This window comes from Mesoplodon densirostris, chromosome 9 (genome assembly GCF_025265405.1).
Source record: "Mesoplodon densirostris isolate mMesDen1 chromosome 9, mMesDen1 primary haplotype, whole genome shotgun sequence".
Classification (NCBI taxonomy): Eukaryota; Metazoa; Chordata; class Mammalia; order Artiodactyla; family Ziphiidae; genus Mesoplodon; species Mesoplodon densirostris.
The window spans coordinates 61,640,642-61,661,058 of NC_082669.1; the positions used below are offsets into that span (position 1 = coordinate 61,640,642).

At 34.2% G+C, this 20,417-nt stretch overlaps 1 protein-coding gene across 2 annotated transcripts in view; it reads left to right on the forward strand.

Annotated features, from left to right (window-relative positions):
- The window catches only part of STK31 (serine/threonine kinase 31), a 79,231-nt gene that overhangs the window by 30,527 nt on the left and 28,287 nt on the right, over window positions 1–20,417 (forward strand). For both annotated transcript variants that reach the window (XM_060108380.1, XM_060108381.1), the window contains exons 11-20: window positions 5,218–5,397; window positions 7,017–7,133; window positions 8,125–8,244; window positions 9,333–9,464; window positions 10,885–10,986; window positions 12,329–12,409; window positions 14,838–14,963; window positions 15,593–15,718; window positions 17,258–17,344; window positions 18,061–18,210. In XM_060108380.1, the coding sequence (XP_059964363.1) occupies window positions 5,218–5,397; window positions 7,017–7,133; window positions 8,125–8,244; window positions 9,333–9,464; window positions 10,885–10,986; window positions 12,329–12,409; window positions 14,838–14,963; window positions 15,593–15,718; window positions 17,258–17,344; window positions 18,061–18,210 (1,221 nt within the window). The remainder of the gene's footprint in view (window positions 1–5,217; window positions 5,398–7,016; window positions 7,134–8,124; window positions 8,245–9,332; window positions 9,465–10,884; window positions 10,987–12,328; window positions 12,410–14,837; window positions 14,964–15,592; window positions 15,719–17,257; window positions 17,345–18,060; window positions 18,211–20,417) is intronic.

The window sequence follows — 20,417 nt, forward strand, 5'->3', positions numbered from 1 at the left end:
TGACAGACTGGATACTATTTATGCAATTCCATTTAAGAAAATGGAATTTTCTTAGTGAGATCCATCCACCTCACTACAAATATCTCAATTTCGTTTCTTTTTATGGCTGAGTAATATTCCATTGTATATATGTGCCACATCTTCTTTATCCATTCATCCGATGATGGACACATAGACATTTCTCCAAAGAAGATATACAGATTGCCAACAAACACATGAAAGAATGCTCATCATATTAGAGAAATGCTAATCAAAACTACATTGAGATATCATCTCACACTGGTCAGAATGGCCATCATCAAAAAATCTAGAAACAATAAATGCTGGAGAGGATGTGGAGAAAAGGGAACCCTCTTGCACTGTTGGTGGGAATGTAAATTGATACAGCCACTATGGAGAACAGTATGGAGGTTCCTTAAAAAACTAAAAATAGAACTACCATATGACCCAGCAATCCCACTACTGGGCATATACCCTGAGAAAACCATAATTCAAAAAGCGTCATGTACCAAAATGTTCATTGCAGCTCTATTTACAGTAGCCAGGACATGGGCACGGTCTCTTTTTGTCCACCTAGATGAAGGTGTAGTTTTCATATTACTGTGTATGGTTCAGGAGCCATTGGAGCCCTGGTTTGAAACATTTTCTTAAATGGAATTGCATAAATAGTACAGGTTATTCCAGAATGGTGAAGTGAGCTTTTCATATAAAAAGATAGTGATGAAAGAATTCACCTCTCTGCATTGTAGCTTCTACTTTACCCTGTAAAGGTTTATTTCTTCTCATTAACTGTTAGAAAACAGAGGTGAAGGATTGGCAAACAAGATCATTTTTAAAGCTCTTTTCTTTTTAAAGTTTAATCTTAAAAGAAGTTTTGCCAAATCTGGTTTGTCTCTCTTTCTACTATTCCCCTCGGTCACCAGTTCATTCTTTTTTTAAAAATTTTACTGGAGTATAGTTGATTTACAATGTTGTGTTAGTTTCAGGTATACAGCAAAGTGAATAAGTTAGATATATACACTCTCTTTTAGATTCTTTTCCCATGTAGGCCATTGCAGAGTATTGAGTAGAGTTACCTGTGCTATACAGTAGGTTCTTATGAGTTATCTATCTTATATATAGTAGTGTGTATATGTCCCCCCACCCGGAATCATATTTTTCTACATCTGTAACTCTATTTCTGTTTTGTAGATAAGTTCATTTGTACCCTTTTTTTTAGATTCCACATATAAGCGATATCATATGATATTTGTCTTTCTCTGACTCCACTCAGTATGACAATCTCTGGGTCCATCCATGTTGCTGCAGATGGCATTATTTCATTCTTTTTTATGGCTGAGTAATATTCCACTGTATATATGTACCACATCTTCTTTATCCATTCCTCTGTTGATGGACGTTTAGGTTTCTCCCATGTCCTGGCTATTGTAAACAGTGCTACAGTGAACATTAGGGTGCATGTATCTTTTTGAATTATGGTTTTCTCCAGAGCTTCATGTAAATGAATGAAATTAGAACACTCCCTAACACCATACACAAAAATAAACTCAAAATGGATTGAAGACTTAAATGTAAGGCTAGATACTATAAACCTCTTAGAGGAAAACATAGGCAGAACACTTTTTGACATAAATCACAGTAAGATCTTTTTCAATCCACCTCCTAGAGTAATGAAAATAAAAACAAAAATAAACAAATGGGACCTAATTAAATTTAAAAGCTTTTGCACAGCAAAGGAAACCATAAACAAAATGAAAAGACAACTTACAGAATGGTAGAAAATATTTGCAAATAAAGCAACTGACAAGGGATTAATCTCCAAAATATACAAATGGCTCATGCAGCTCAATATCAATAAAACAAACAACCCAGTCAAAAAAATGGGTGGAAGATCTAAATAGACATTTCTCCAAAGAAGACATACAGATGTCTAAAAAGCACATGAAAAGATGCTCACATCACTGATTATTAGAGAAATGCAGATCAAAACTACAATGAGATATCACCTCACACTGGTCAGAATGGCCATCATCAAAAAAGTCTACAAATAATACATGCTGGAGAGGGTGTGGAGAAAAGGGAACCCGCTTGCTCTGTTGGTGGGAATGTAAATTGGTACAGCCACTATGGAGAACAGTATGGAGGTTCCTTATAAAACTAAAAATAGAGTTACCATGTGATCCAGGAATCCCACTCCTGGGCACCAGATTATTCTTTAAGCTTCTCTTTAGTTTGCTGAAAAATAGTTAGATTTTTGTTTATATTCTTCAAGTAAATACTTAAGAAATATAACTTATACTTTGATAATGAGGGTCAAAGAAGTGAAATGTCATGATTTTGATTTCCTCAGCATTTATTGAGATTTTTTTTGTGGCCTACAATACACGGTTAATTTTTCATGACTGTTCCTTTTAAGTTCAAAAAGAAAGTATATTCTAGGTTTTCTTTGTGTGCAGTTTCTGACCTATAGCTATTATTTTAAGCTTTAATCTTCTGTATCTTTGCTTAGTTTTTTTATCTGATCAGTTTGGGGATAGTTTTGTTATATATTCTAGTTAATATATTGTTATATATTCTGGTTCTTTAAATTGTTCAAAATATTTCATTGCTGTATTGTTGAGTGTTAATGAATTTGTGATTGTTATGTATTTTAAGCTGTTATGTAACATTATTTTTCCCTTAAGGTGTTTTGGGATAAAATTTTATTTTTGTTTTCTTTTAAAATTCTTATTCCACCTGTCTTTCTGGTTAATATTTGCTTTATATATTTTTTCTTTTTTTCTTCCCCTTATTTTAAATGTCTCTCTTAGGCAACACACTAACAGATATTTTTAAAAAGAATCCAACGTGTAAATCTGCCTTTTGATGGGTAGCTTGATTTATATATTTATAATTACTGTTTTATTGGAACTTATTTCTGTGATTATTTTTGTGTTTCTGTGTATCATGGTTTCTCTTTTTTCCTCCCTTTTTTTTTCACCTTCTACCCCTGATATCTTAGAACATTTTCACTTGCCTCTGGTGTGTCTTTTTGTCTGTCTGTGTCTCCCTCCCATGAATCTAACAACCACAATTGTTGTCTAGGATTTTACTCACAGATTGTTACAGATATTGTATATGATATCTCAAGTAACAGACTTTAGAGTTATTTTCTCACTCATTTATTTTGTAAATTATTGGATATCTTTTGGTTTACTCTGTATTGGAATACTTTGAGAGTACTTTCAAGGAAGGCTTTGAGTGGTTGACTTTGTGAGGTATTAAATGTCTCAGGATATTGTATTTAAACAATTTAAATATTTAAACAATTGCTTACATTTAAGCTCTTTAAACAATTGTTTAGTGAGCTACAAAATATTAGGTCCATTTTCTCTTCAGACCTTTGACAATAATAATCCATTGTTTTCTTATTTCAGTAGTTGTTGATATGAGTCTGATTTTTGTTCTTCTGTTACCTTTTTTCCTCCTGGAGCTTGAACATTTTCTCTTGACTTATTTCCTAAATTGCACTGAAACATATATAAGATTAGATTTAATCTGAGGCAATTCAGTTTGAGGTTTTTCTTTAACTCTAGGAAATATTTGATAATTATTTCTTAAAATACTGTCCCTCCTGCTCCCTCCCACCTCATTTACATTTTCTTTCATTCTGAGACTTCTGTTAGATGGATGTTCAAACTTCTGTTCTTTACATATTTTAATTGTTCATTCATTTTTTTCTATCTTTTTATCCCTTTCTGTGTCTTTTTAGAAGGATCCTTGACTTAACCACCTAGTCACTAATTGGTTCTTTTGCTGTATTTCTTCTGCCACTTAACCAATCCCTCGTGTTCTTTATTTCAAAGGTTATTTCTTTCATACTTAATAATTTCAGTTATTATTCATAGCTACTTGGTTTTGCATTATGTTTCCAATATTCTTTCTTTCTTTGAGAATATTTGTTATGTTTATTTTGAGTTCTTACTATTATCTGGGCTACTGATTTTGCTTCCTTTTTATAAGGTGGCTTAGTTTATTATATTTCTTTCAGAATGCTTGTATTATTCACACATTTCATCCTCCCCTGTACTTCCCCTCAGGACCTCATATTCTCTTGAAGAATAATAAACTGCCTTAGTGTGCTGTTGTATACATATGTGATAGTGTGGTAATGGGACCTAGGGAGGGGTGAAAGCTTGGACCATAAATTCAGATGGGTTTAGGGAATAGGATGGGGTTGTTACTCAGAACTTCTAGGGTTGCAGTCTGGGCTCAACTACTTCCTATTGGCTTTTCTTCTAGATGATCTTACTCTTCAGAGGACCTCCCAGTCCTGGGAGGAAAAGAGCCACTGCTCTTTTCCAGGGGCTGCCACCCTTGGGTGTAAATGCTACTAGGTATTCAGGGCAAAAGGGAAGAAGAGAGGGTGCTTGGCCAATTCTTTTGTATTGGTTATCAATTTCTGCCTCATCTAGGTTCCTATACTGTACTTGTATAAATCCATTGCCTCTTGCTTGTGCTGCTGCTTTCCTGCCCAGTGTGAGGGAGAAAGAAGGGCATATGAAGACAGTTCTTTTCCCACAGGATATTCTCTGCTGTGGTACAGGCCTTCTCCCACTTGCTATGACCGTATTCATTCAGTGCTAAGCACCAGCCATCCTCTCTCTTTCCAAGGGTTTCTCAGAGTTTTGTGATAAAAATTTCTGGGGTCTATTAAGTTTTCCTCTTGTCTCTGTGACATTTCTAGAGTCTGATTGCTAGAGAGAGCCATCAAGCTCTTTTGTCTCTTCTAAACCTTTCTAAAAATGCTTTTAAGTGCATACACACACACACACATATATATGCTTAATGTCTTTCCTTAATTGGAATTATTTGAATATTTTGGTTGTTTATTTTTACTAAGCAGTAGCTCTTAGAAACTTCCATATCAGGACAAAATAGTAGTGATTCTTACGTAAAGTCAGAGAAAAAAGGATAATTTCTACTTGATTAAAAACCTAAGAATATACAACCTTCTAGTTATATATAACCTTAATTCACTTAACGTTTACTCCTACAGTCCAAATAAATCACCTTATAGGTAGTTTTATGCTTTTATGTCTAATTATTGTAAGTTTTATTTATAAAATGCTCAGAGATAGGGATTCAACATACTACTTTTCTCTCAGATTCTAATATGGTGCTTGAATCCTAATATAAAGTTAATAAACTTTAAAAAACAGAAGTATCTCTCTGCAGGATTTGTCAGCCTCTTTAGAAGCAGTATATGGACAGGCCAAAGAAGGGACAAACTCTGAAGAAATACTGAAGAAATTTTATGACTGGAAGTGTAATAAAAGAGAGGAGTTCACCAGCGTTAGAAGTGAAACAGAGGTTTCTCTACAACATCTTGTAACATGGTTTCAGAGTACCTTAAAGGTAACAAGAGCTGTTGCCGAGTGGTGTCATAGCATAAACCAGGGAATGTGTATTTTTAAATTGTCCACATGTAATTTACTTCTTTCTGAGAGAGAGGGAGGGAGGAAGAGAGAGATAAAAAAGAGAAAAAATATTAATGAGAATATGAATGAGAATGCTGGGATAGAAGAGTGAGGGATTTACATATTTACATTCTCTGTTTAGGACATATATGAAAACAACTTCAGTCAAGTTACAGGTGTAAGATAATATCAGTGGAGTTTATTACATTATAACTGTATATTTTACAGCTATAGTGTAGAGATAAGGGTATGTGCTTTGAGGGTAGTAGAGCTTTCCTCTTTTTGGTTTCTTTTTTAGCAAGACCATATGTGTTTTAACATTAGTTGGCTAACTAGCCATGATTACAATGTTGTTTAGCAGTGTAAGTCTTTTAAGTTTTAGTTACCTTAAATATCCTAAAGATATCTAAAATAAATGGGGAATATTAGTCTCATTTGATATTAGATATTAGAAAAGGTGTCTTGTATATCTTTTTGTTTTTTTAGTTCTTAATTATTATTGTGAAAACACCATGTAATTTTCTAAAAGGCTTGGAGGCATGTGGCTTTGTGTAATGTACTCAGAACCCTAATTAAGTTTTGGCCTAATTTTGTTATTGATTCTGTGTTCTTCGGTGTGCTTTACATCCTCCTGAGCAAAGGGCAAGACACCTATAGTGTCATTTATCTCGCTGTGTGAATGATTTCCAAATATGCAGTTCTAGCTTTGTCTGGGGAAAAAAAAATATTTAATCTCCTGCTACTTCTAGAACTCTTCATTTTTGGTACTTTCTTATGGATACATTAACGTAACTAAGTTATTTCTTTGTCTTCTTATTGATCATAATTGTCTTTTCATTTAGGTTAATTATCTGTTATCCTTTTCTTTCATTTCCATATCCGTTTCCCAAATCTAGACCTCCATAACACAAATCTGAACCTCTGAAAGCTGAGTGACTGCTTATGACATTTATGTTCTGTATTATAGTTTGGGCCCCTGATGTCTATTCTATTTAACACCTTATTGTAAAGTCTGTTTCCTGATAGAAAGTACCTTAGTTTTCCTAATGAGATGGAAACTATCAGGGTTTAATTTTTAACTTTGAATCTTCATATTCCTTAATGCTAGTGGGTCATCATTAAGTACCAGGTATAATCATACCTCTTCTTTGTATAAACGCTGATATTGTCTGCCCACTACCTGTCAGATTTAAACTTGCTACCTGAGCAGTCAAGGTTCTTTACCAGTTTTTAGTCAGACTTCCTCTTTTACTATTCCCCCAAAACACCTTGGTCTTGCCCCTGTTTTTTCTCATAATTTTCCTCTGTATTGTCCTCTCATCTCTCTTAATCACTAATTACCTAAACAAAAATCTGTGTTTTCTTTAGGCATGTGAGGTGTGTATACCTTTTCTTTCAGGTGCATAAGTTTTGTGAGGGTAGTACTTTATGCTTCTTGTGTTTATTTCCCCCTTGTTGCCAAGTACATAAGTTAATCCTCTGCTCCAGGTATAAGGACACAATACTAATTGAAATAATTAAATGAGATACTTCATGTTTTTTATTTTTGCAAACGAGGCCTTTGATCTATCTGTGGAAGAATCACTGACTTCTGAAGACACAATTGATAATATTGATGAAATCCTAGAGAAGGCCGAGTCAAGTGTCTGCAAAGAGCTGGAGATATCTCTGATTGTGAGTATTGATATTCTTTATTACTGCTTCCTTTGAAGCAAAGTGGTTTCCTTACTAGGTAGAGTGTTAAGACTAGTCTTAGTTTTCCTCGTAAAGGCCTATTTGAGATAGTAACACTGTCAAGTTCTAATCCAAATACAGTGCAAAGTCTTATTCTTCCACAGGGTGGTTGGTATTTTGATTTTAGTAGGATATTTCGCATGAAAAAAAATCCAATATTTAATTCCAGGAAAACAACTCTTAATCTGAGTGTATCAGCTTTCTTTAGCACTTGATTCTTGAGTCCGTCATACCCAATGACTGTAAGTGTAAGATAAGACTCTTTAGAGTTTGTGAAAACTTGAAATAAAATCTGAAAGAGCTCTTGGAAGTGGATACACAAGTTTGATTAGTAGCTCCCTTTCCCTACTGTGTATACTCTCTTTTGCGGTGTAAAGTTAAAAATTAGTGTATTTTGTAATGTTAATATTGCTCACTGGAACTCTTAACCAGTTTCTCAGGCTGCTTACCAAAGTCTCATTGGTTATGTTCTTTATTTTGCTTGTTTCTCTTTACCTTTTGTGATTTTATAAAGATTGGCATTAAAAAATACACATTACTATATTTCCCTATTGTCAAAGTATTCTTATTTAGATGGTTTTGTCAGGCTTGATTTTAGAAGTAGTTGTTAACAGATATCTAAAAATAAGGTGTTGAAGTTCTATATGTCGTTTAGTTCTTAAATTTAGCATAACAGTATCCCTGATTTCCTTTAACACTCTACTTCAGACAGCTTTAAGTATAATAGCGTTATGGGAATAAAATTTCCTATATGAACATCTTTGATATCAATCTCTCTTCTCCCTAGAAAAATATCTATGTTTAAGAAATACTTTGGAATAGATATAGAAAGTCGTTAAGGATATCATTTTAAAGTGTATCCATTGTTATCGAAGGTTTTAACTATTTTGTATTCCTTTGTATATAAATCTGTGTGTATGATTTCATTTAGGCGCAAGGTGATGCAGACAAGGAGATCACTTTAAATACATATAGTCAAGTAGTACAAAAGATCCGTTCAGAGGAAAGGCTTATTGCCACAGTACAATCCAAGTACAAGGACAGTGTTGAGGTTGGATTATGCTTTATATTATTGGTCTTATATACTGATGCTTTGAAATTTTTAATACTTAAACTTTTCTCAAGTAGTTTAATACCCAGTGTGTAGATAAATTATTTACTATTGCTAGAAAAACACTATAGCCATTGTTAGCTGGTATATAATTAAATTCATCCTAGAATGGAAATGGCATTTCACTGATATAAATATATTGAGATTTTTTTATTGTCTTAAATCTTTGATTTTCTTATGTCCTTTAAAACTTTTATCATTTTCTTTTTGCCTACACAAGTTTACAGTAGAAAACTTGCTATATACAGAAAGATAAGAAGAAATAAAAACATTGATTATAGTCCCCTTTGCTTAAGAGATACTCACTGCTAGTTTCAGAGTATTTCCTTTGTGAATGGTGACTTATATGTATGTATGAATATTATGTGTACTGCATCATTTTGTAAACTGTTTTGAAAATGTTTTCTTCATTTAATTGTGTATTATGAACATTTGCCCATATGATTAATAATTCTTGTATACTGTCATTTTGAGTGACTAAAACATCATCTCTTGCATAGATGTACAGTGTTATTTAACCTTTCATCTATCAGATGAAGTTTACTTCCATTTTTTTATACCATAAATAACACTGTACATAATCTTTGTACATAATTTTGTGTGTATTTCCTCAAATAGATTCCTAAAAATTGTTAATTACTAAGTCAAAAGGAATGAACATTCTTAAAACTTGATACATATTGTCAAACTACTTTTGGGAAGGGTAATTTCAATTTATATCCTCACTAGAAATTCAGTTTGCATTTTCTGTAGCAAAGTGTGTCTCACTGTGTGTCTCAGCTTGAAATATTTTTTCCCTTTGTTTCTTTGGTTGCTAGAATGATACTCTTCTAAATAGATATGTGGATAATTAAGAAATCAGTGGGTAGAATTGTCTTGTTGAAAATTGAAGAATTTTTTATTTCAATCTGAACTCAGTAAATACTAGTTGAATCTTAATGGAGAATTAATGAGTGGTCAGGAAGCGACTGTTCGATTAATATTGTTGTCTGTGTGTTGAAAATATAACAACTCTTTCTCTCACTTAGTTTAAGAAACAGATTATTGAATGTTTAAATAAGAGCCCCAATGTGGATCACTTGCTGTCCATTAAAAAGACACTGAAAAGCTTAAAGGCTCGACTGAGATGGAAATTGGTTGAAAAGAATAATTTGGAAGAAGTAAGGAAACAGTTGGTTCTTACTGAACTCTATGTGTACCTCATTTTATTTATGCATAAGAGTAATGCATAAATACACTCTTTAAAATTATTCACATTTTGTTTTATTTTTCCCTTCTGTGTTTGTGTTTAAATAAAATTACTATGTTAATAGTGTAAACATTTTCCCATGTCATGAAATGTTTTTAAAAAAAACATTTTACATGGTTGCCTTGGTTGTTAGTAAGATAAGCATTTTCGAATAATTTAAAAAACTGTTGATATGGACTGTTATAATATCTATTAAAAACAAGCCTAGGGCTTCCCTGGTGGCGCAGTGGTTGAGAGTCCACCTGCCGATGCAGGGGACACGGGTTTGTGCCCCGGTCTGGGAAGATCCCACATGCCGCGGAGCGGCTGGGCCCGTGAGGCATGGCCGCTGAGCCTGCGCATCCGGAGCCTGTGCTCCGCAACGGGAAAAAAACAAAAAACAAAAAACAAGCCTACTACATGCTGCGAGGCGATGGGGTACTCCCCCAAAGGCAGAATTTTGTCGTAAAGATCAGGATGTCTTTTGTTAGCTCTCTTTTTAATGGCTGGACATACTATTTCTTGCAAATAGTTTAAGCTGTTTTCATACTATAATAGAACTGGAAGAATTAGGACACTTTAAACTGGACAAAACCTCCTTCTTTAGTCTTGAAACTTTGTGAATAAACTGGCATTCTTTGTTTCCTTGAACAACGAATTTACTTGTCATAGGGATTTACATTATATCTTAATCCAACTTGAGTTAGCTTTCTTCCTCATTGGAGCGTTTAAGCATGGAGTGGAGCTAATTTAATAGTTGAAAATTTTTCTAGTTTTATCCTATTCTGGGCTGTGGGGAATGGGGTCTTTTTTAGTTTAATTTTTTAACTTTTATAGAAACATCTAACTTTGAAAACATGTACCTTTTAAGGAGGCTTGTTAATTATCTTAGAGTTTTATGGAGTCTTTGTGAGTCCTACATTGTCTTTCCTGTAGTAGACATGCCACATGTTTACTAATTTTTTAAAAATCAAATCTTACATAGAAAAAGGTTCCAGGGAGTTTAATTGTATTCTGGTTCCTATTCTTGACATTTACTTTATGGTGGCAGTTGGACATCTTAGAGAAAATGTACAGCAAATTAAGAGATAAGAAAAATCTATGTAATTAATTTTATGACTTTATTTTTATAATTCCTTTTTGTAGGTTTTGGAAAAGTCAGGATTAGAATAAACTAATAAATATTAATTCGACAAGTGTTATGAGAGATTGTTATGTGCTAACTATAGAAGGATACATAGAAATCAGACAGAGTGATTTGCTGTAGAAGTTGCATTAATTCTTACTAGGAAGACTTGTTTTGAGTCTACTTTGATAAGTCTGTAAGGTCACTTTTTTCTTTCTGATTAAAGTCCGATGACCATGATGGATCTGAGATTGAGGAAATAAAACAAGAAATAACTCAATTGCAGAATAGTGTCTTTCAGGAAATTTATCATGAGCAGGAAGAATATGTAAGTATTTGATGCTTTGAAATTTTGAATTAGTTTTTACTGTAAAAATTGAATTCAAATATCCATTTTTATGAAGTGTACTATAATCAAAAGATCAGAGATTATATTGGCATAGTTAAGTTGGTATAGTAATGTTTGTGAATTTAGAAATTAATTTCTGATGACAAAATAATTCATAACCATTGTGCCAAATGTGAAAATTACAGAAAAGTATACGGAAGAAGAAACATCATCTGTAATGTTCTCACTCAGTGGTAACAGTAGTATAATCACATTTAACTTTTGAGTTAACTTCCTTTTAGTTTGCTTTCTGCTTGTTTTTACAAGAATCAAGATTATAACACACTTTTGCATATTGCTTGTTTTCTGTTGAAGATAAAGCCTAAAGATTTTTTCCTTTATTAAAATCTGTATGAACATCATTTTAGCTTAAAACTGCAATGAAAAAATTAATAGGACATCATAATTTAGTTGAAGAATATAACAAAATAAAACTACTGGGTTGGGGGAAAGTTCTACCGTGAATTTTTGTGACTTTGGAAGAGTCAGTCAGCATATTTTGTCTTTAAAATGGAGAGAATATTGTATTTTATGTTTCAGGGATGTTATGGGAAAGAAGATAAGAAACAGTGCCTCTGAAAAATAAAAATACTATGAAAATAATAGGCATTTTAAGTGTTATGCATTATTTAGCAAACTTATCTGTGTGTGCTTCATTGTTCACCTTATGAACCTTGGATAAAATAGCTATCTCCCAGGAACTTGATAAGTATCTAGAAGTTTTACTGAATAAACATGTGATGTGACTTTTCTAAGGATTCTCAGTTTACACATTTGCTTCAAAGTAGCTTTTGTAGAGCTACATGTTAATTTTTTCTTTCAAGGCTTTTATGATTTTTTTCTTCCTAAAATGAAATAGCCATTATTTTAAAATGTTACTGTGATCTGTTTTTGTTCTGTGTTTGTACTGTGTTGTAGTATTTTGAGAAATAGTGACAATTTTATGACTCAAATTGGTTTTTCATCACACTTTTTCATTTTAGCTTGTGAGTGAGTATGGACTTTTGACCTTAGGCAAGGTTTTGTGCCTGTATATGTATATTAAGCTTAAAATTGGTAATTAAGTTTTTCTTCTGTTAGTAAGATGGTAATTTAGAACCAAGTGACTCTTGGTTTTCATTTAATATTTCTTGTAGTAGAAGGCAAAATCAGTGATTATATATTTTATGAGGTTATATATATTATTAGATAATATATCTTGTTAGATATATTATAAGGGAGATACCAACATGTCACAATTGAATATATATTGATCTATAATAAAAATATTTTTTAAATTTAGGAGAAGCTGAATAGCTTGGTACAGAAATGGTTCCCTGAGCTTCCTCTACTTCATCCTGAAATAGGATTACTTGAGTACATGGTAAGCTTTGTTTCCCCTGAGAATTACTATCCTGCAGAGAGTGTTGAAAAGTGATGACGTTAAAATTATGTGTTGGTGTTAAATTTATAATATCCTTACTTTATGGAAATGTTCCTGAGGAATGGTTTTTAGGTATTATTAGAACTTTTCTCAAGACTGTCTTTAATACTTGCATACTATATTTATATCAATTTGCATGTTTTTAATTTTTATATCAATTTTTTATATCAATTTGCATGTTTTTCTTTGTTTTCTCTTTTCCTCATACCCACTCAATACATTGCATTGCACTTATTTGAATTACAGGTGTTTATTTTTTGAAGTGATGAAGCAGTTTAGCTTCTGTTCCAGGTTAGAATAAAAGCAGGACACTGGGCTTCCCTGGTGGCGCAGTGGTTGAGAGTCTGCCTGCCGATGCAGGGGACGCGGGTTTGTGCCCCGGTCCGGGGAGATCCCACATGCTGCGGAGCAGCTGGGCCTGTGAGCCGTGGCCTCTGGGCCTGCGCGTCTGGAGCCTATGCTCCGTGGTGGGAGAGGCCACAGCAGTTAGAGGCCCGCGTACCGCAAAAAAACAAAACAAAACAAAACAAAAAAAAACACAGGACACTGATAGTCATGAGGAATTTAAACAGAATTTATCTTTTAAGTTAAAGCAGGCAGGATTCAAAGTCTGGGAGATCAGTGTATTAGAAGGACTCTGTGGAGCAGGATTGGTAAACTTCGGCTCTCAGAGCAGAATCTGTTAGCTCTGTGTTTTATATTGTCTGCTAGGGATGAGGGACTAGATGAGATATTTATTCTTTTCTCTTTTTAAAAAATTTTATTTATTTATTTTTGGGTGCATTGGGTCTTCATTGCTACACGTGGGACTTTCTCTAGTTGCGGCGAGTGGGGACTACTCTTTGTTGTGGTGCGCAGGCTTCTCATTGCGGTGGCTTCTCTTGTTGCAGAGCACAGGCTCTAGGCACGCGGGCTTCAGTAGTTGTGGCTCGCAGGCTCTAGAGCACAGTCTCAGTAGTTGTGGCTCACAGGCTGAGTTGCTCCACGGCATGTGGGATCTTCCTGGACCAGGGCTCGAACCTGTGTCTCCTGCATTGGCAGGCGGATTCTTAATCACTGTGCCACCAGGGAAGCCCAAGATGTGTATTCTTTAAGATTGTCATTAAGTCCATGATAATAGCTTAAATACAGTACATAAAGGGATGTTCACATAGACTTGTGAACTCATAAATATGTAAGATTAATAAGTCCCATAAATTGTTAAAGCAATTACTGTATAATCTTTTCAGACTAAACTTTAAAATAATGTAGTGTTTTCCTTGCAGTTATTTAACTCTTGCTTAGAGACTCTCTCTTACAGGATGGGTGAGTGAATATGTGGTGCTATATAGGACTTGATAATTAATTTAAAGAATATGCTAATCTGTTTTATTGTGGAAGATTATAAAAGGTTCGAATTGTGGCTTATGGATGCCTTTAATTATTTTAAGATGTTTTCCTGTGATGTATCCTTAGGAAACCCCTGTAGATTAGGTATTGTAGCTTACTTAAATATACTGACAACACTTAAAAAAAAAAACAGAAAATAATTTCACAACCCCTCTTACTAAAACTATACCACAGTAAAACTCAGCTTGATTTAAAATGTTGATAGTCTTGCAGCTCTATTTACAATAGCCCAGAGATGGAAACAACCTAAATGTCCATCATCGGATGAATGGATAAAGAAGATGTGGCATATATATACAATGGAATATTACTCAGCCATAAAAAGAAACGAAATTGAGCTATTTGTAATGAGTTGGATAGACCTAGAGTCTGTCATACAGAGTGAAGTAAGTCAGAAGGAGAAAGACAAATACCATATGCTAACACATATATATGGAATTTAAGAAAAAATAAAAAATAAAATGTTGATAGTCATGTTTTAGTGCAAAAAAATTATTCCTTTTAAAAAGTAGCAGAAATACCTAGTAGAGTTAAATTATTTAAAAGCCATTTTCACTTTTGAGGATTCCACTTCAGAGGCAGGGGTGTTAGAGTTCACAGTAGTCATAATTTTTAGACATCTCATTCCCGTTGTACAGTCCCCTTTTTATTTGTCATCATTTTAATATTTTTTAGGAAACACATGAAGTTTTCCAAGTAAACATCAGGGTCCCTTGGAAGCACGTCTGGTTCATTCTAGTCATCTTCAGAATCTGTTAGAGAGCTGTTGCAATGATTAAATGTATGGTCATTACATTTTGGGTGGGAGTTTAAGAGCCAGGAAATAGAAAAAATATGAAACTTTAAATATTTTTATTTATTGATGTCTCCAGTAGGGTTGATGTCCAATCCATCTAATAGTATGTAACTAATTTTGTTGATTATTTAAAAGTGCTGGGATTATTTGGATTCTTCAACTGTAACAAAAACTTGTGCCTAGAACTCTGGTGGTCTTCTTACAATGAGCTTGGAAAGGGATCTTCTTGATGCTGAGCCCATGAAGGAACTTAGCAGGAAGCGTCCTTTGGTATGTTCTGAGGTTAACGGACAGATAATTCTTTTAAAGGTAAGTTTAAGTTCTTTGGACTTGTGAGAGATTCAGAAGTACAAAGGGGAGTGATGGTGGTACTTTTCAGGAAAGTAAAGACCCACTGTTTATTTTCTAAATTATATGAATTGACTGATATGATGATTATGCTTCCAGTGTGGTTGCCAGAACTAATACTGAATTTAAAGTTTCTCTCATTTCCCTAAATAATGTATGTCTTTAATAGAATATACTTGCTTTCCTTTTTTCGGGTGAACTTATTACATTCTAGCCAAGAGCCTTTTAAAATTCTTGTTTTTCTTACATTTCTCTTTGAAATCTCAACTATTTTGCCAACACAGTCTTCTATTCTTTGATTTCTTCTCTTCATTGACCTGGAAAACTGTTAATCATGATAGTAGGATAATTACTTTGGCCTTAGTGCATATTGTAGAGTGTATATTAAGCTACTGGTAGAAATGTTCTTTTCTTTCTATATCATATCATTTAAAGCAGATAGAAAAAGTACTTTTACAATTAAAAAAATAAATTTAGATATATTTTAACTTATATAAAAATCTAATTTAAGTTGGAATGATATATAATTAGAGTGAGATTTTTAATCTTGGAATTGCCAATCCCTCTTTTTTTTTTTTTTTTGGTACAAGGGCTATTCTGTGGATGTCGACACAGAAGCCAGGGTAATTCAGAGAGCAGCCGCGTATCACAGCGCTTGGAGAGAAGCTAAAGAAGAGTCTGGGTTGCTACCATTGATATTCCTATTTTTGTGTAAGGTAAAGTTTTTATGCTAATCTCTTGCAGAAAACATTTTATTTAAAGTGTGTTTTAGCTCCAAGCTTTAGAGAAGTAATTAATTCCTTTTAATTTTTTTAAAATTGAAGTATATAGTTGATTTACAAGATTGTGTTAGTTTCAATGTACAGCATAGTGATTCAGTATATTTGCAGATTATATTCCATTACATGATAATGGGTATAATTCCCTGTGCTACACAGTAAATCCTTGTTGCTTATCTATTTTATATATAATAGTTTGTATTTGTTAATCCCATACCCCTAATTTGTCCCTCCCACTTTCCCTCTCCCCTTTGGTAACCACAGGTTTGTTTTCTATGTCTGTGAGTTTGTTTCTGTTTTGTATATACATTCATTTGTATTATTTTTTAGATTCCACATATGTGATATTATATAGTATTTGTCTTTCTCTGACTTATTTCACTAAGCATGATATTCTCTATCTATGTTGTTGCAAATGGCAGTATTTCATTCTTTTACATGGCTAATATCACATTGTATATCTACCACATCTTCTTAATCCAGTCATCTGTTGATGGGCATTTGGGTTGCTTCCATGTCTTGGCTATTGTAAATAGTGCTGTTATGAACATAGGGTTGCATGTATCTTTTAGAATAAGTTTTTTTGTTTTTTCTGGATATATACCCAGGAGTGGAACTGCTGGATCATATGGTAGTTCTATTTTTAGTTTTTTGAGGAACCTCCATACTGTTTTCCATAGTGGCGACACCAATTTACATTCCTACCAACAATGTATGAGGGCTCCCTTTTCTCCACATCTTCTCCAAAATTTGTTATTTGTAGATTTTTTGATGATAGCCATTATGACAGGTGGAGGTGATACCTCATTGTGGTTTTGATTTACATTTCTCTAATAACTAGTGATATTGAGCATCTTTTCATGTACCTGTTAGCCATCTGTATGTCTTCTTTGGAAAAATGTCTATTCAAGTCTTCTGCCCATTTTTTGATTGTTTGGTGTTTTTTGATATTGAGTTGTATGAGCTCTTTGTATATTCTGGATATTAACCCCTTGTTAATTGCATCATTTGTGAATATTTTCTCGCATTTCATAGGTTGTCTTCATTTTGTTGATAGTTTCCTTTGCTGTGCAAAAGCTTTTAAGTTTAATTAGACAGTCTTTTCAAAAGGTGGTGCTGGGCATGTAAAACAATGAAATTAGAGCATTCCCTTACACCATATATAAAAATAAACTCAAAATAGTTTAAAGACCTAAATGTAAGACATGAAACCATAGAACTCCTGGAAGAGAATGTAGAAGAAACAGTCTAACATAAATTGTAGCAATATTTTCTCCTATCAGTCTCCCAAGGCAAAAGAAATAAAAGCAAAACTAAACAAACGGGGCCTAATTAAACTTAAAAACTTTTGCACAGCACAGAAGTAATTCTTTCCAGAAAAGTTATTTTGTACAGTCATTGTATACTAAAAATATATTGAAGAATTTTTCACTTAGATTCTCGTTCTTGATTCTCGTTCTCTGTTTTGCTTCTCAGTCTGATCCTATGGCTTATCTGATGGTCCCATACTATCCTAGGGCAAACCTGAGTGCTATTCAGTCCAGCATGCCTTTAACTTTAGAAGTAAGTAAAAAACCTTATTTCCATGGATGTATTAAATGAGAAAAATAACATCTAAAGTTTATTAAGGATATACTACATGCTTTATACAGTGTACAATTTTGACTCATTCTGTTTAATTGTCATATCAGCCCTGTGATATGAGTTATCCCATTATATACAGATTAGAAAAATGAGGCTCACAGAGATTAATGTGACTTGCACAGGGTCCCTCATCCAGTGGCTGAGTTGGGACTTGGAAATTGGGTCTTTTTGGCACCAAAGCCTATCCTTATAGCTATTAAGTTGTGCTGTATGTAAATTGTGTAGTATAGCACTTGGTATTATAAGTTTTAAGCAATAGCTTTAATTTCTATCATAAATTTTAATTAGTAATAACAATAAAGGATGCCCAGATTACCCAGTAACACTATTTCAGTCTCTTTTTCTTTTCTAGGTGCTTTCTGCTCATTATTTGTAATCCAAGTCTTCTTAGAGACTGTAGTCTCTAAGTCATACACACCCACACACACACCCACACACACAGACACCACACGGTATTACCAGTTACATAATCAGGACTTCTGTCCTTTAATTCTTTCTCTATGCTGTATTCTTTTTAAAGTTTCATTTGGAGGAAGCTTAGTCACTTCTGAAAAAGTCTTTTAATTAGAGAAAACGTTCAGCTGTTAAAATGATTTGTCTACTTCCTGACTTCTTTTGTATGTACTTGTCTATAGGAAGCTTTAAAGGTCATGAAAGGTGTTGCCCAGGGCCTGCATACATTGCACAAGGCTAACATAATTCATGGATCACTTCATCAGAACAATGTATTTGCTTTAAACCGTCAACATGGAATTGTTGGAGATTTTGACTTCACCAAATCTGTGGTAAAATATAGTGGTTTTATAAATAAATTCTAGACTTCATTTAGTATTATTTATTATTATTAGTCAGTAGTTCAGCACTTTTACATCGTATGGTAATTTATTATAAGACCTTTGCCTTCAGTTAAGGTGTGTCATGTAGTGTAAGCAATTATGTGTTATCAGGTAGGTGCTGAAACAAGAGTTTCTAAAGTTGTGCATTATATTTTTTAATCGTAAGTCTTAGGAGCAACCTGAAATTACAGTCAATGGCATTGACAACATTAGCATTAGTTAGTTAATTCATCAAGAAACATTTAGTTGCTGGAAGTACACAAGGAAAACTAGGTGGCCATCTCCTGTCTCCCAGTCTACTGGTACCCTCCCCCTCAATAGATTAAATTTAGATATATATACTTTGCTATTTTTTGATTAATCGGCATTTTTAGAAACTTGGGAAGCTTGGACTTTTCCATTTAATTCAAGTTCTAGTTTGATGACATTGCCTATGAATTTTGGTGTCATGTTACCTCAGAAGAGGCAGTTTGTGGGAATAACAAAATCAGACAATTAAAGAGCATATTGTGATCTTTTTTTTTTTTCTTTTTGGTAGAATGGGCAATTTCAAAATACAATCACGAGGGCCTTCCCTGGTGGTGCAGTGGTTGAGAGTCTGCCTGCCGATACAGGGGACACGGGTTCGTGCCCCGGTCCGGGAGGATCCCACATGCCGTGGAGCGGCTGGGCCCGTGAGCCATGGCCGCTGAGCCTGCCCGTCTGGAGCCTGTGCTCCACAGTGGGAGAGGCCACAACAGTGAGAAGCCCATGTACCGCAAAAAAGAAAAAATAGTCACGAGGGAGCAGTTCTCTTTGTTAAAATAACAGGTTTATTGAGATATAATTCACATATCATAATGTGTATAATACACTACTAATTTTAATATGGTCAAAAAGTTCTGCATCAATCACCACTGTCTAATTCCAGAACATTTTTTTTTTTTTTTTTTTCTTTTTGCGGTATGCGGGCCTCTCACTGTTGTGGCCTCTCCCGTTGCGGAGCACAGGCTCCGGATGCGCAGGCCCAGCGGCCATGGCTCACGGGCCCAGCCGCTCCGCGGCATATGGGATCCTCCCAGACCAGGGCACGAACCCGTATCCCCTGCATCGGCAGGCGGACTCTTAACCACTGCGCCACCAGGGAGGCCCCAGAACATTTTTTATCATCCTCAAAAAGAAACCCCATACCGGTTTGCAGTTACTCCCCCTTTCTTTCTCTACGCAGCCTCTTGGAAACCTCTAATCCATTTTCTGTCCCTATGGATTTGCCTGTTCTGGACATTTCCTATAAATGGAATCGTGTGGCCTTTTGTGATTGACTTATTTCACTCTGCGTAATGTTTTAAAGGTTCATCCATGTTGTAGCATGTGTCTAAACTTCATTCCCTTTTAAAAATGCCCAAATAATATTTCGTTGTATGGATATGCCATATTTTGTTTTTACCTTCATCAGTTTGTGGGCATTTGGGCTTCCACTTTTTGATTATTATGAATAATGCTGCTATGAAAATCAGTATACAAATTTTTGTGTGGAGATATGTTTTCTTGGGTGTGGAATTGTTGGGTTATATGGTAACTCTTCTGTGTTTCACCATTTAAGGAACAAAACTGTTTTCCAAAGTGGCTGTACTGTTTTTCATTCTCATCAGCGATGTATGAGGATTCCAGTTTCTCAACATCCTTGCCAATATTTTATTGTCTGAGGAGTTCTCTTTTGACTAGTAAAAGTCATAATGCTTTTTTATCTTTTTTAAAGATTTTTTTTGATGTGGACCATTGTTTTAAAGTCTTGATTGAATTTGTTACAGTTATTGCTTCTGTTTTATGTTTTGGTTTTTTTGGCCGCGAGGCCTGGGGGATCTTAGCTCCCTGACCAGGGATCGAACCTGCACCCCCTGCATTGGAAGGCAAAGTCTTAACCACCAGACTGCCAGGGAAGTCCCCATAATGCTTTATTTGTTGGTCGTCTGCAAGTTATAGGATAATGCCACCTGTCTGTATACAGTTTCAGTGGTGTTCATGTGGTACCTCAAAAAGAAGAGAAAATGTAAAACTGTAATGAAATGCTGGATTATAGAGGATTTATACATAGTAGATTTGCTGAAATGTTTATTTTATGTTTATTTATTTGAAAATTAGGATAACATCTTAAGAAAAATAACTGAACTGTGAAT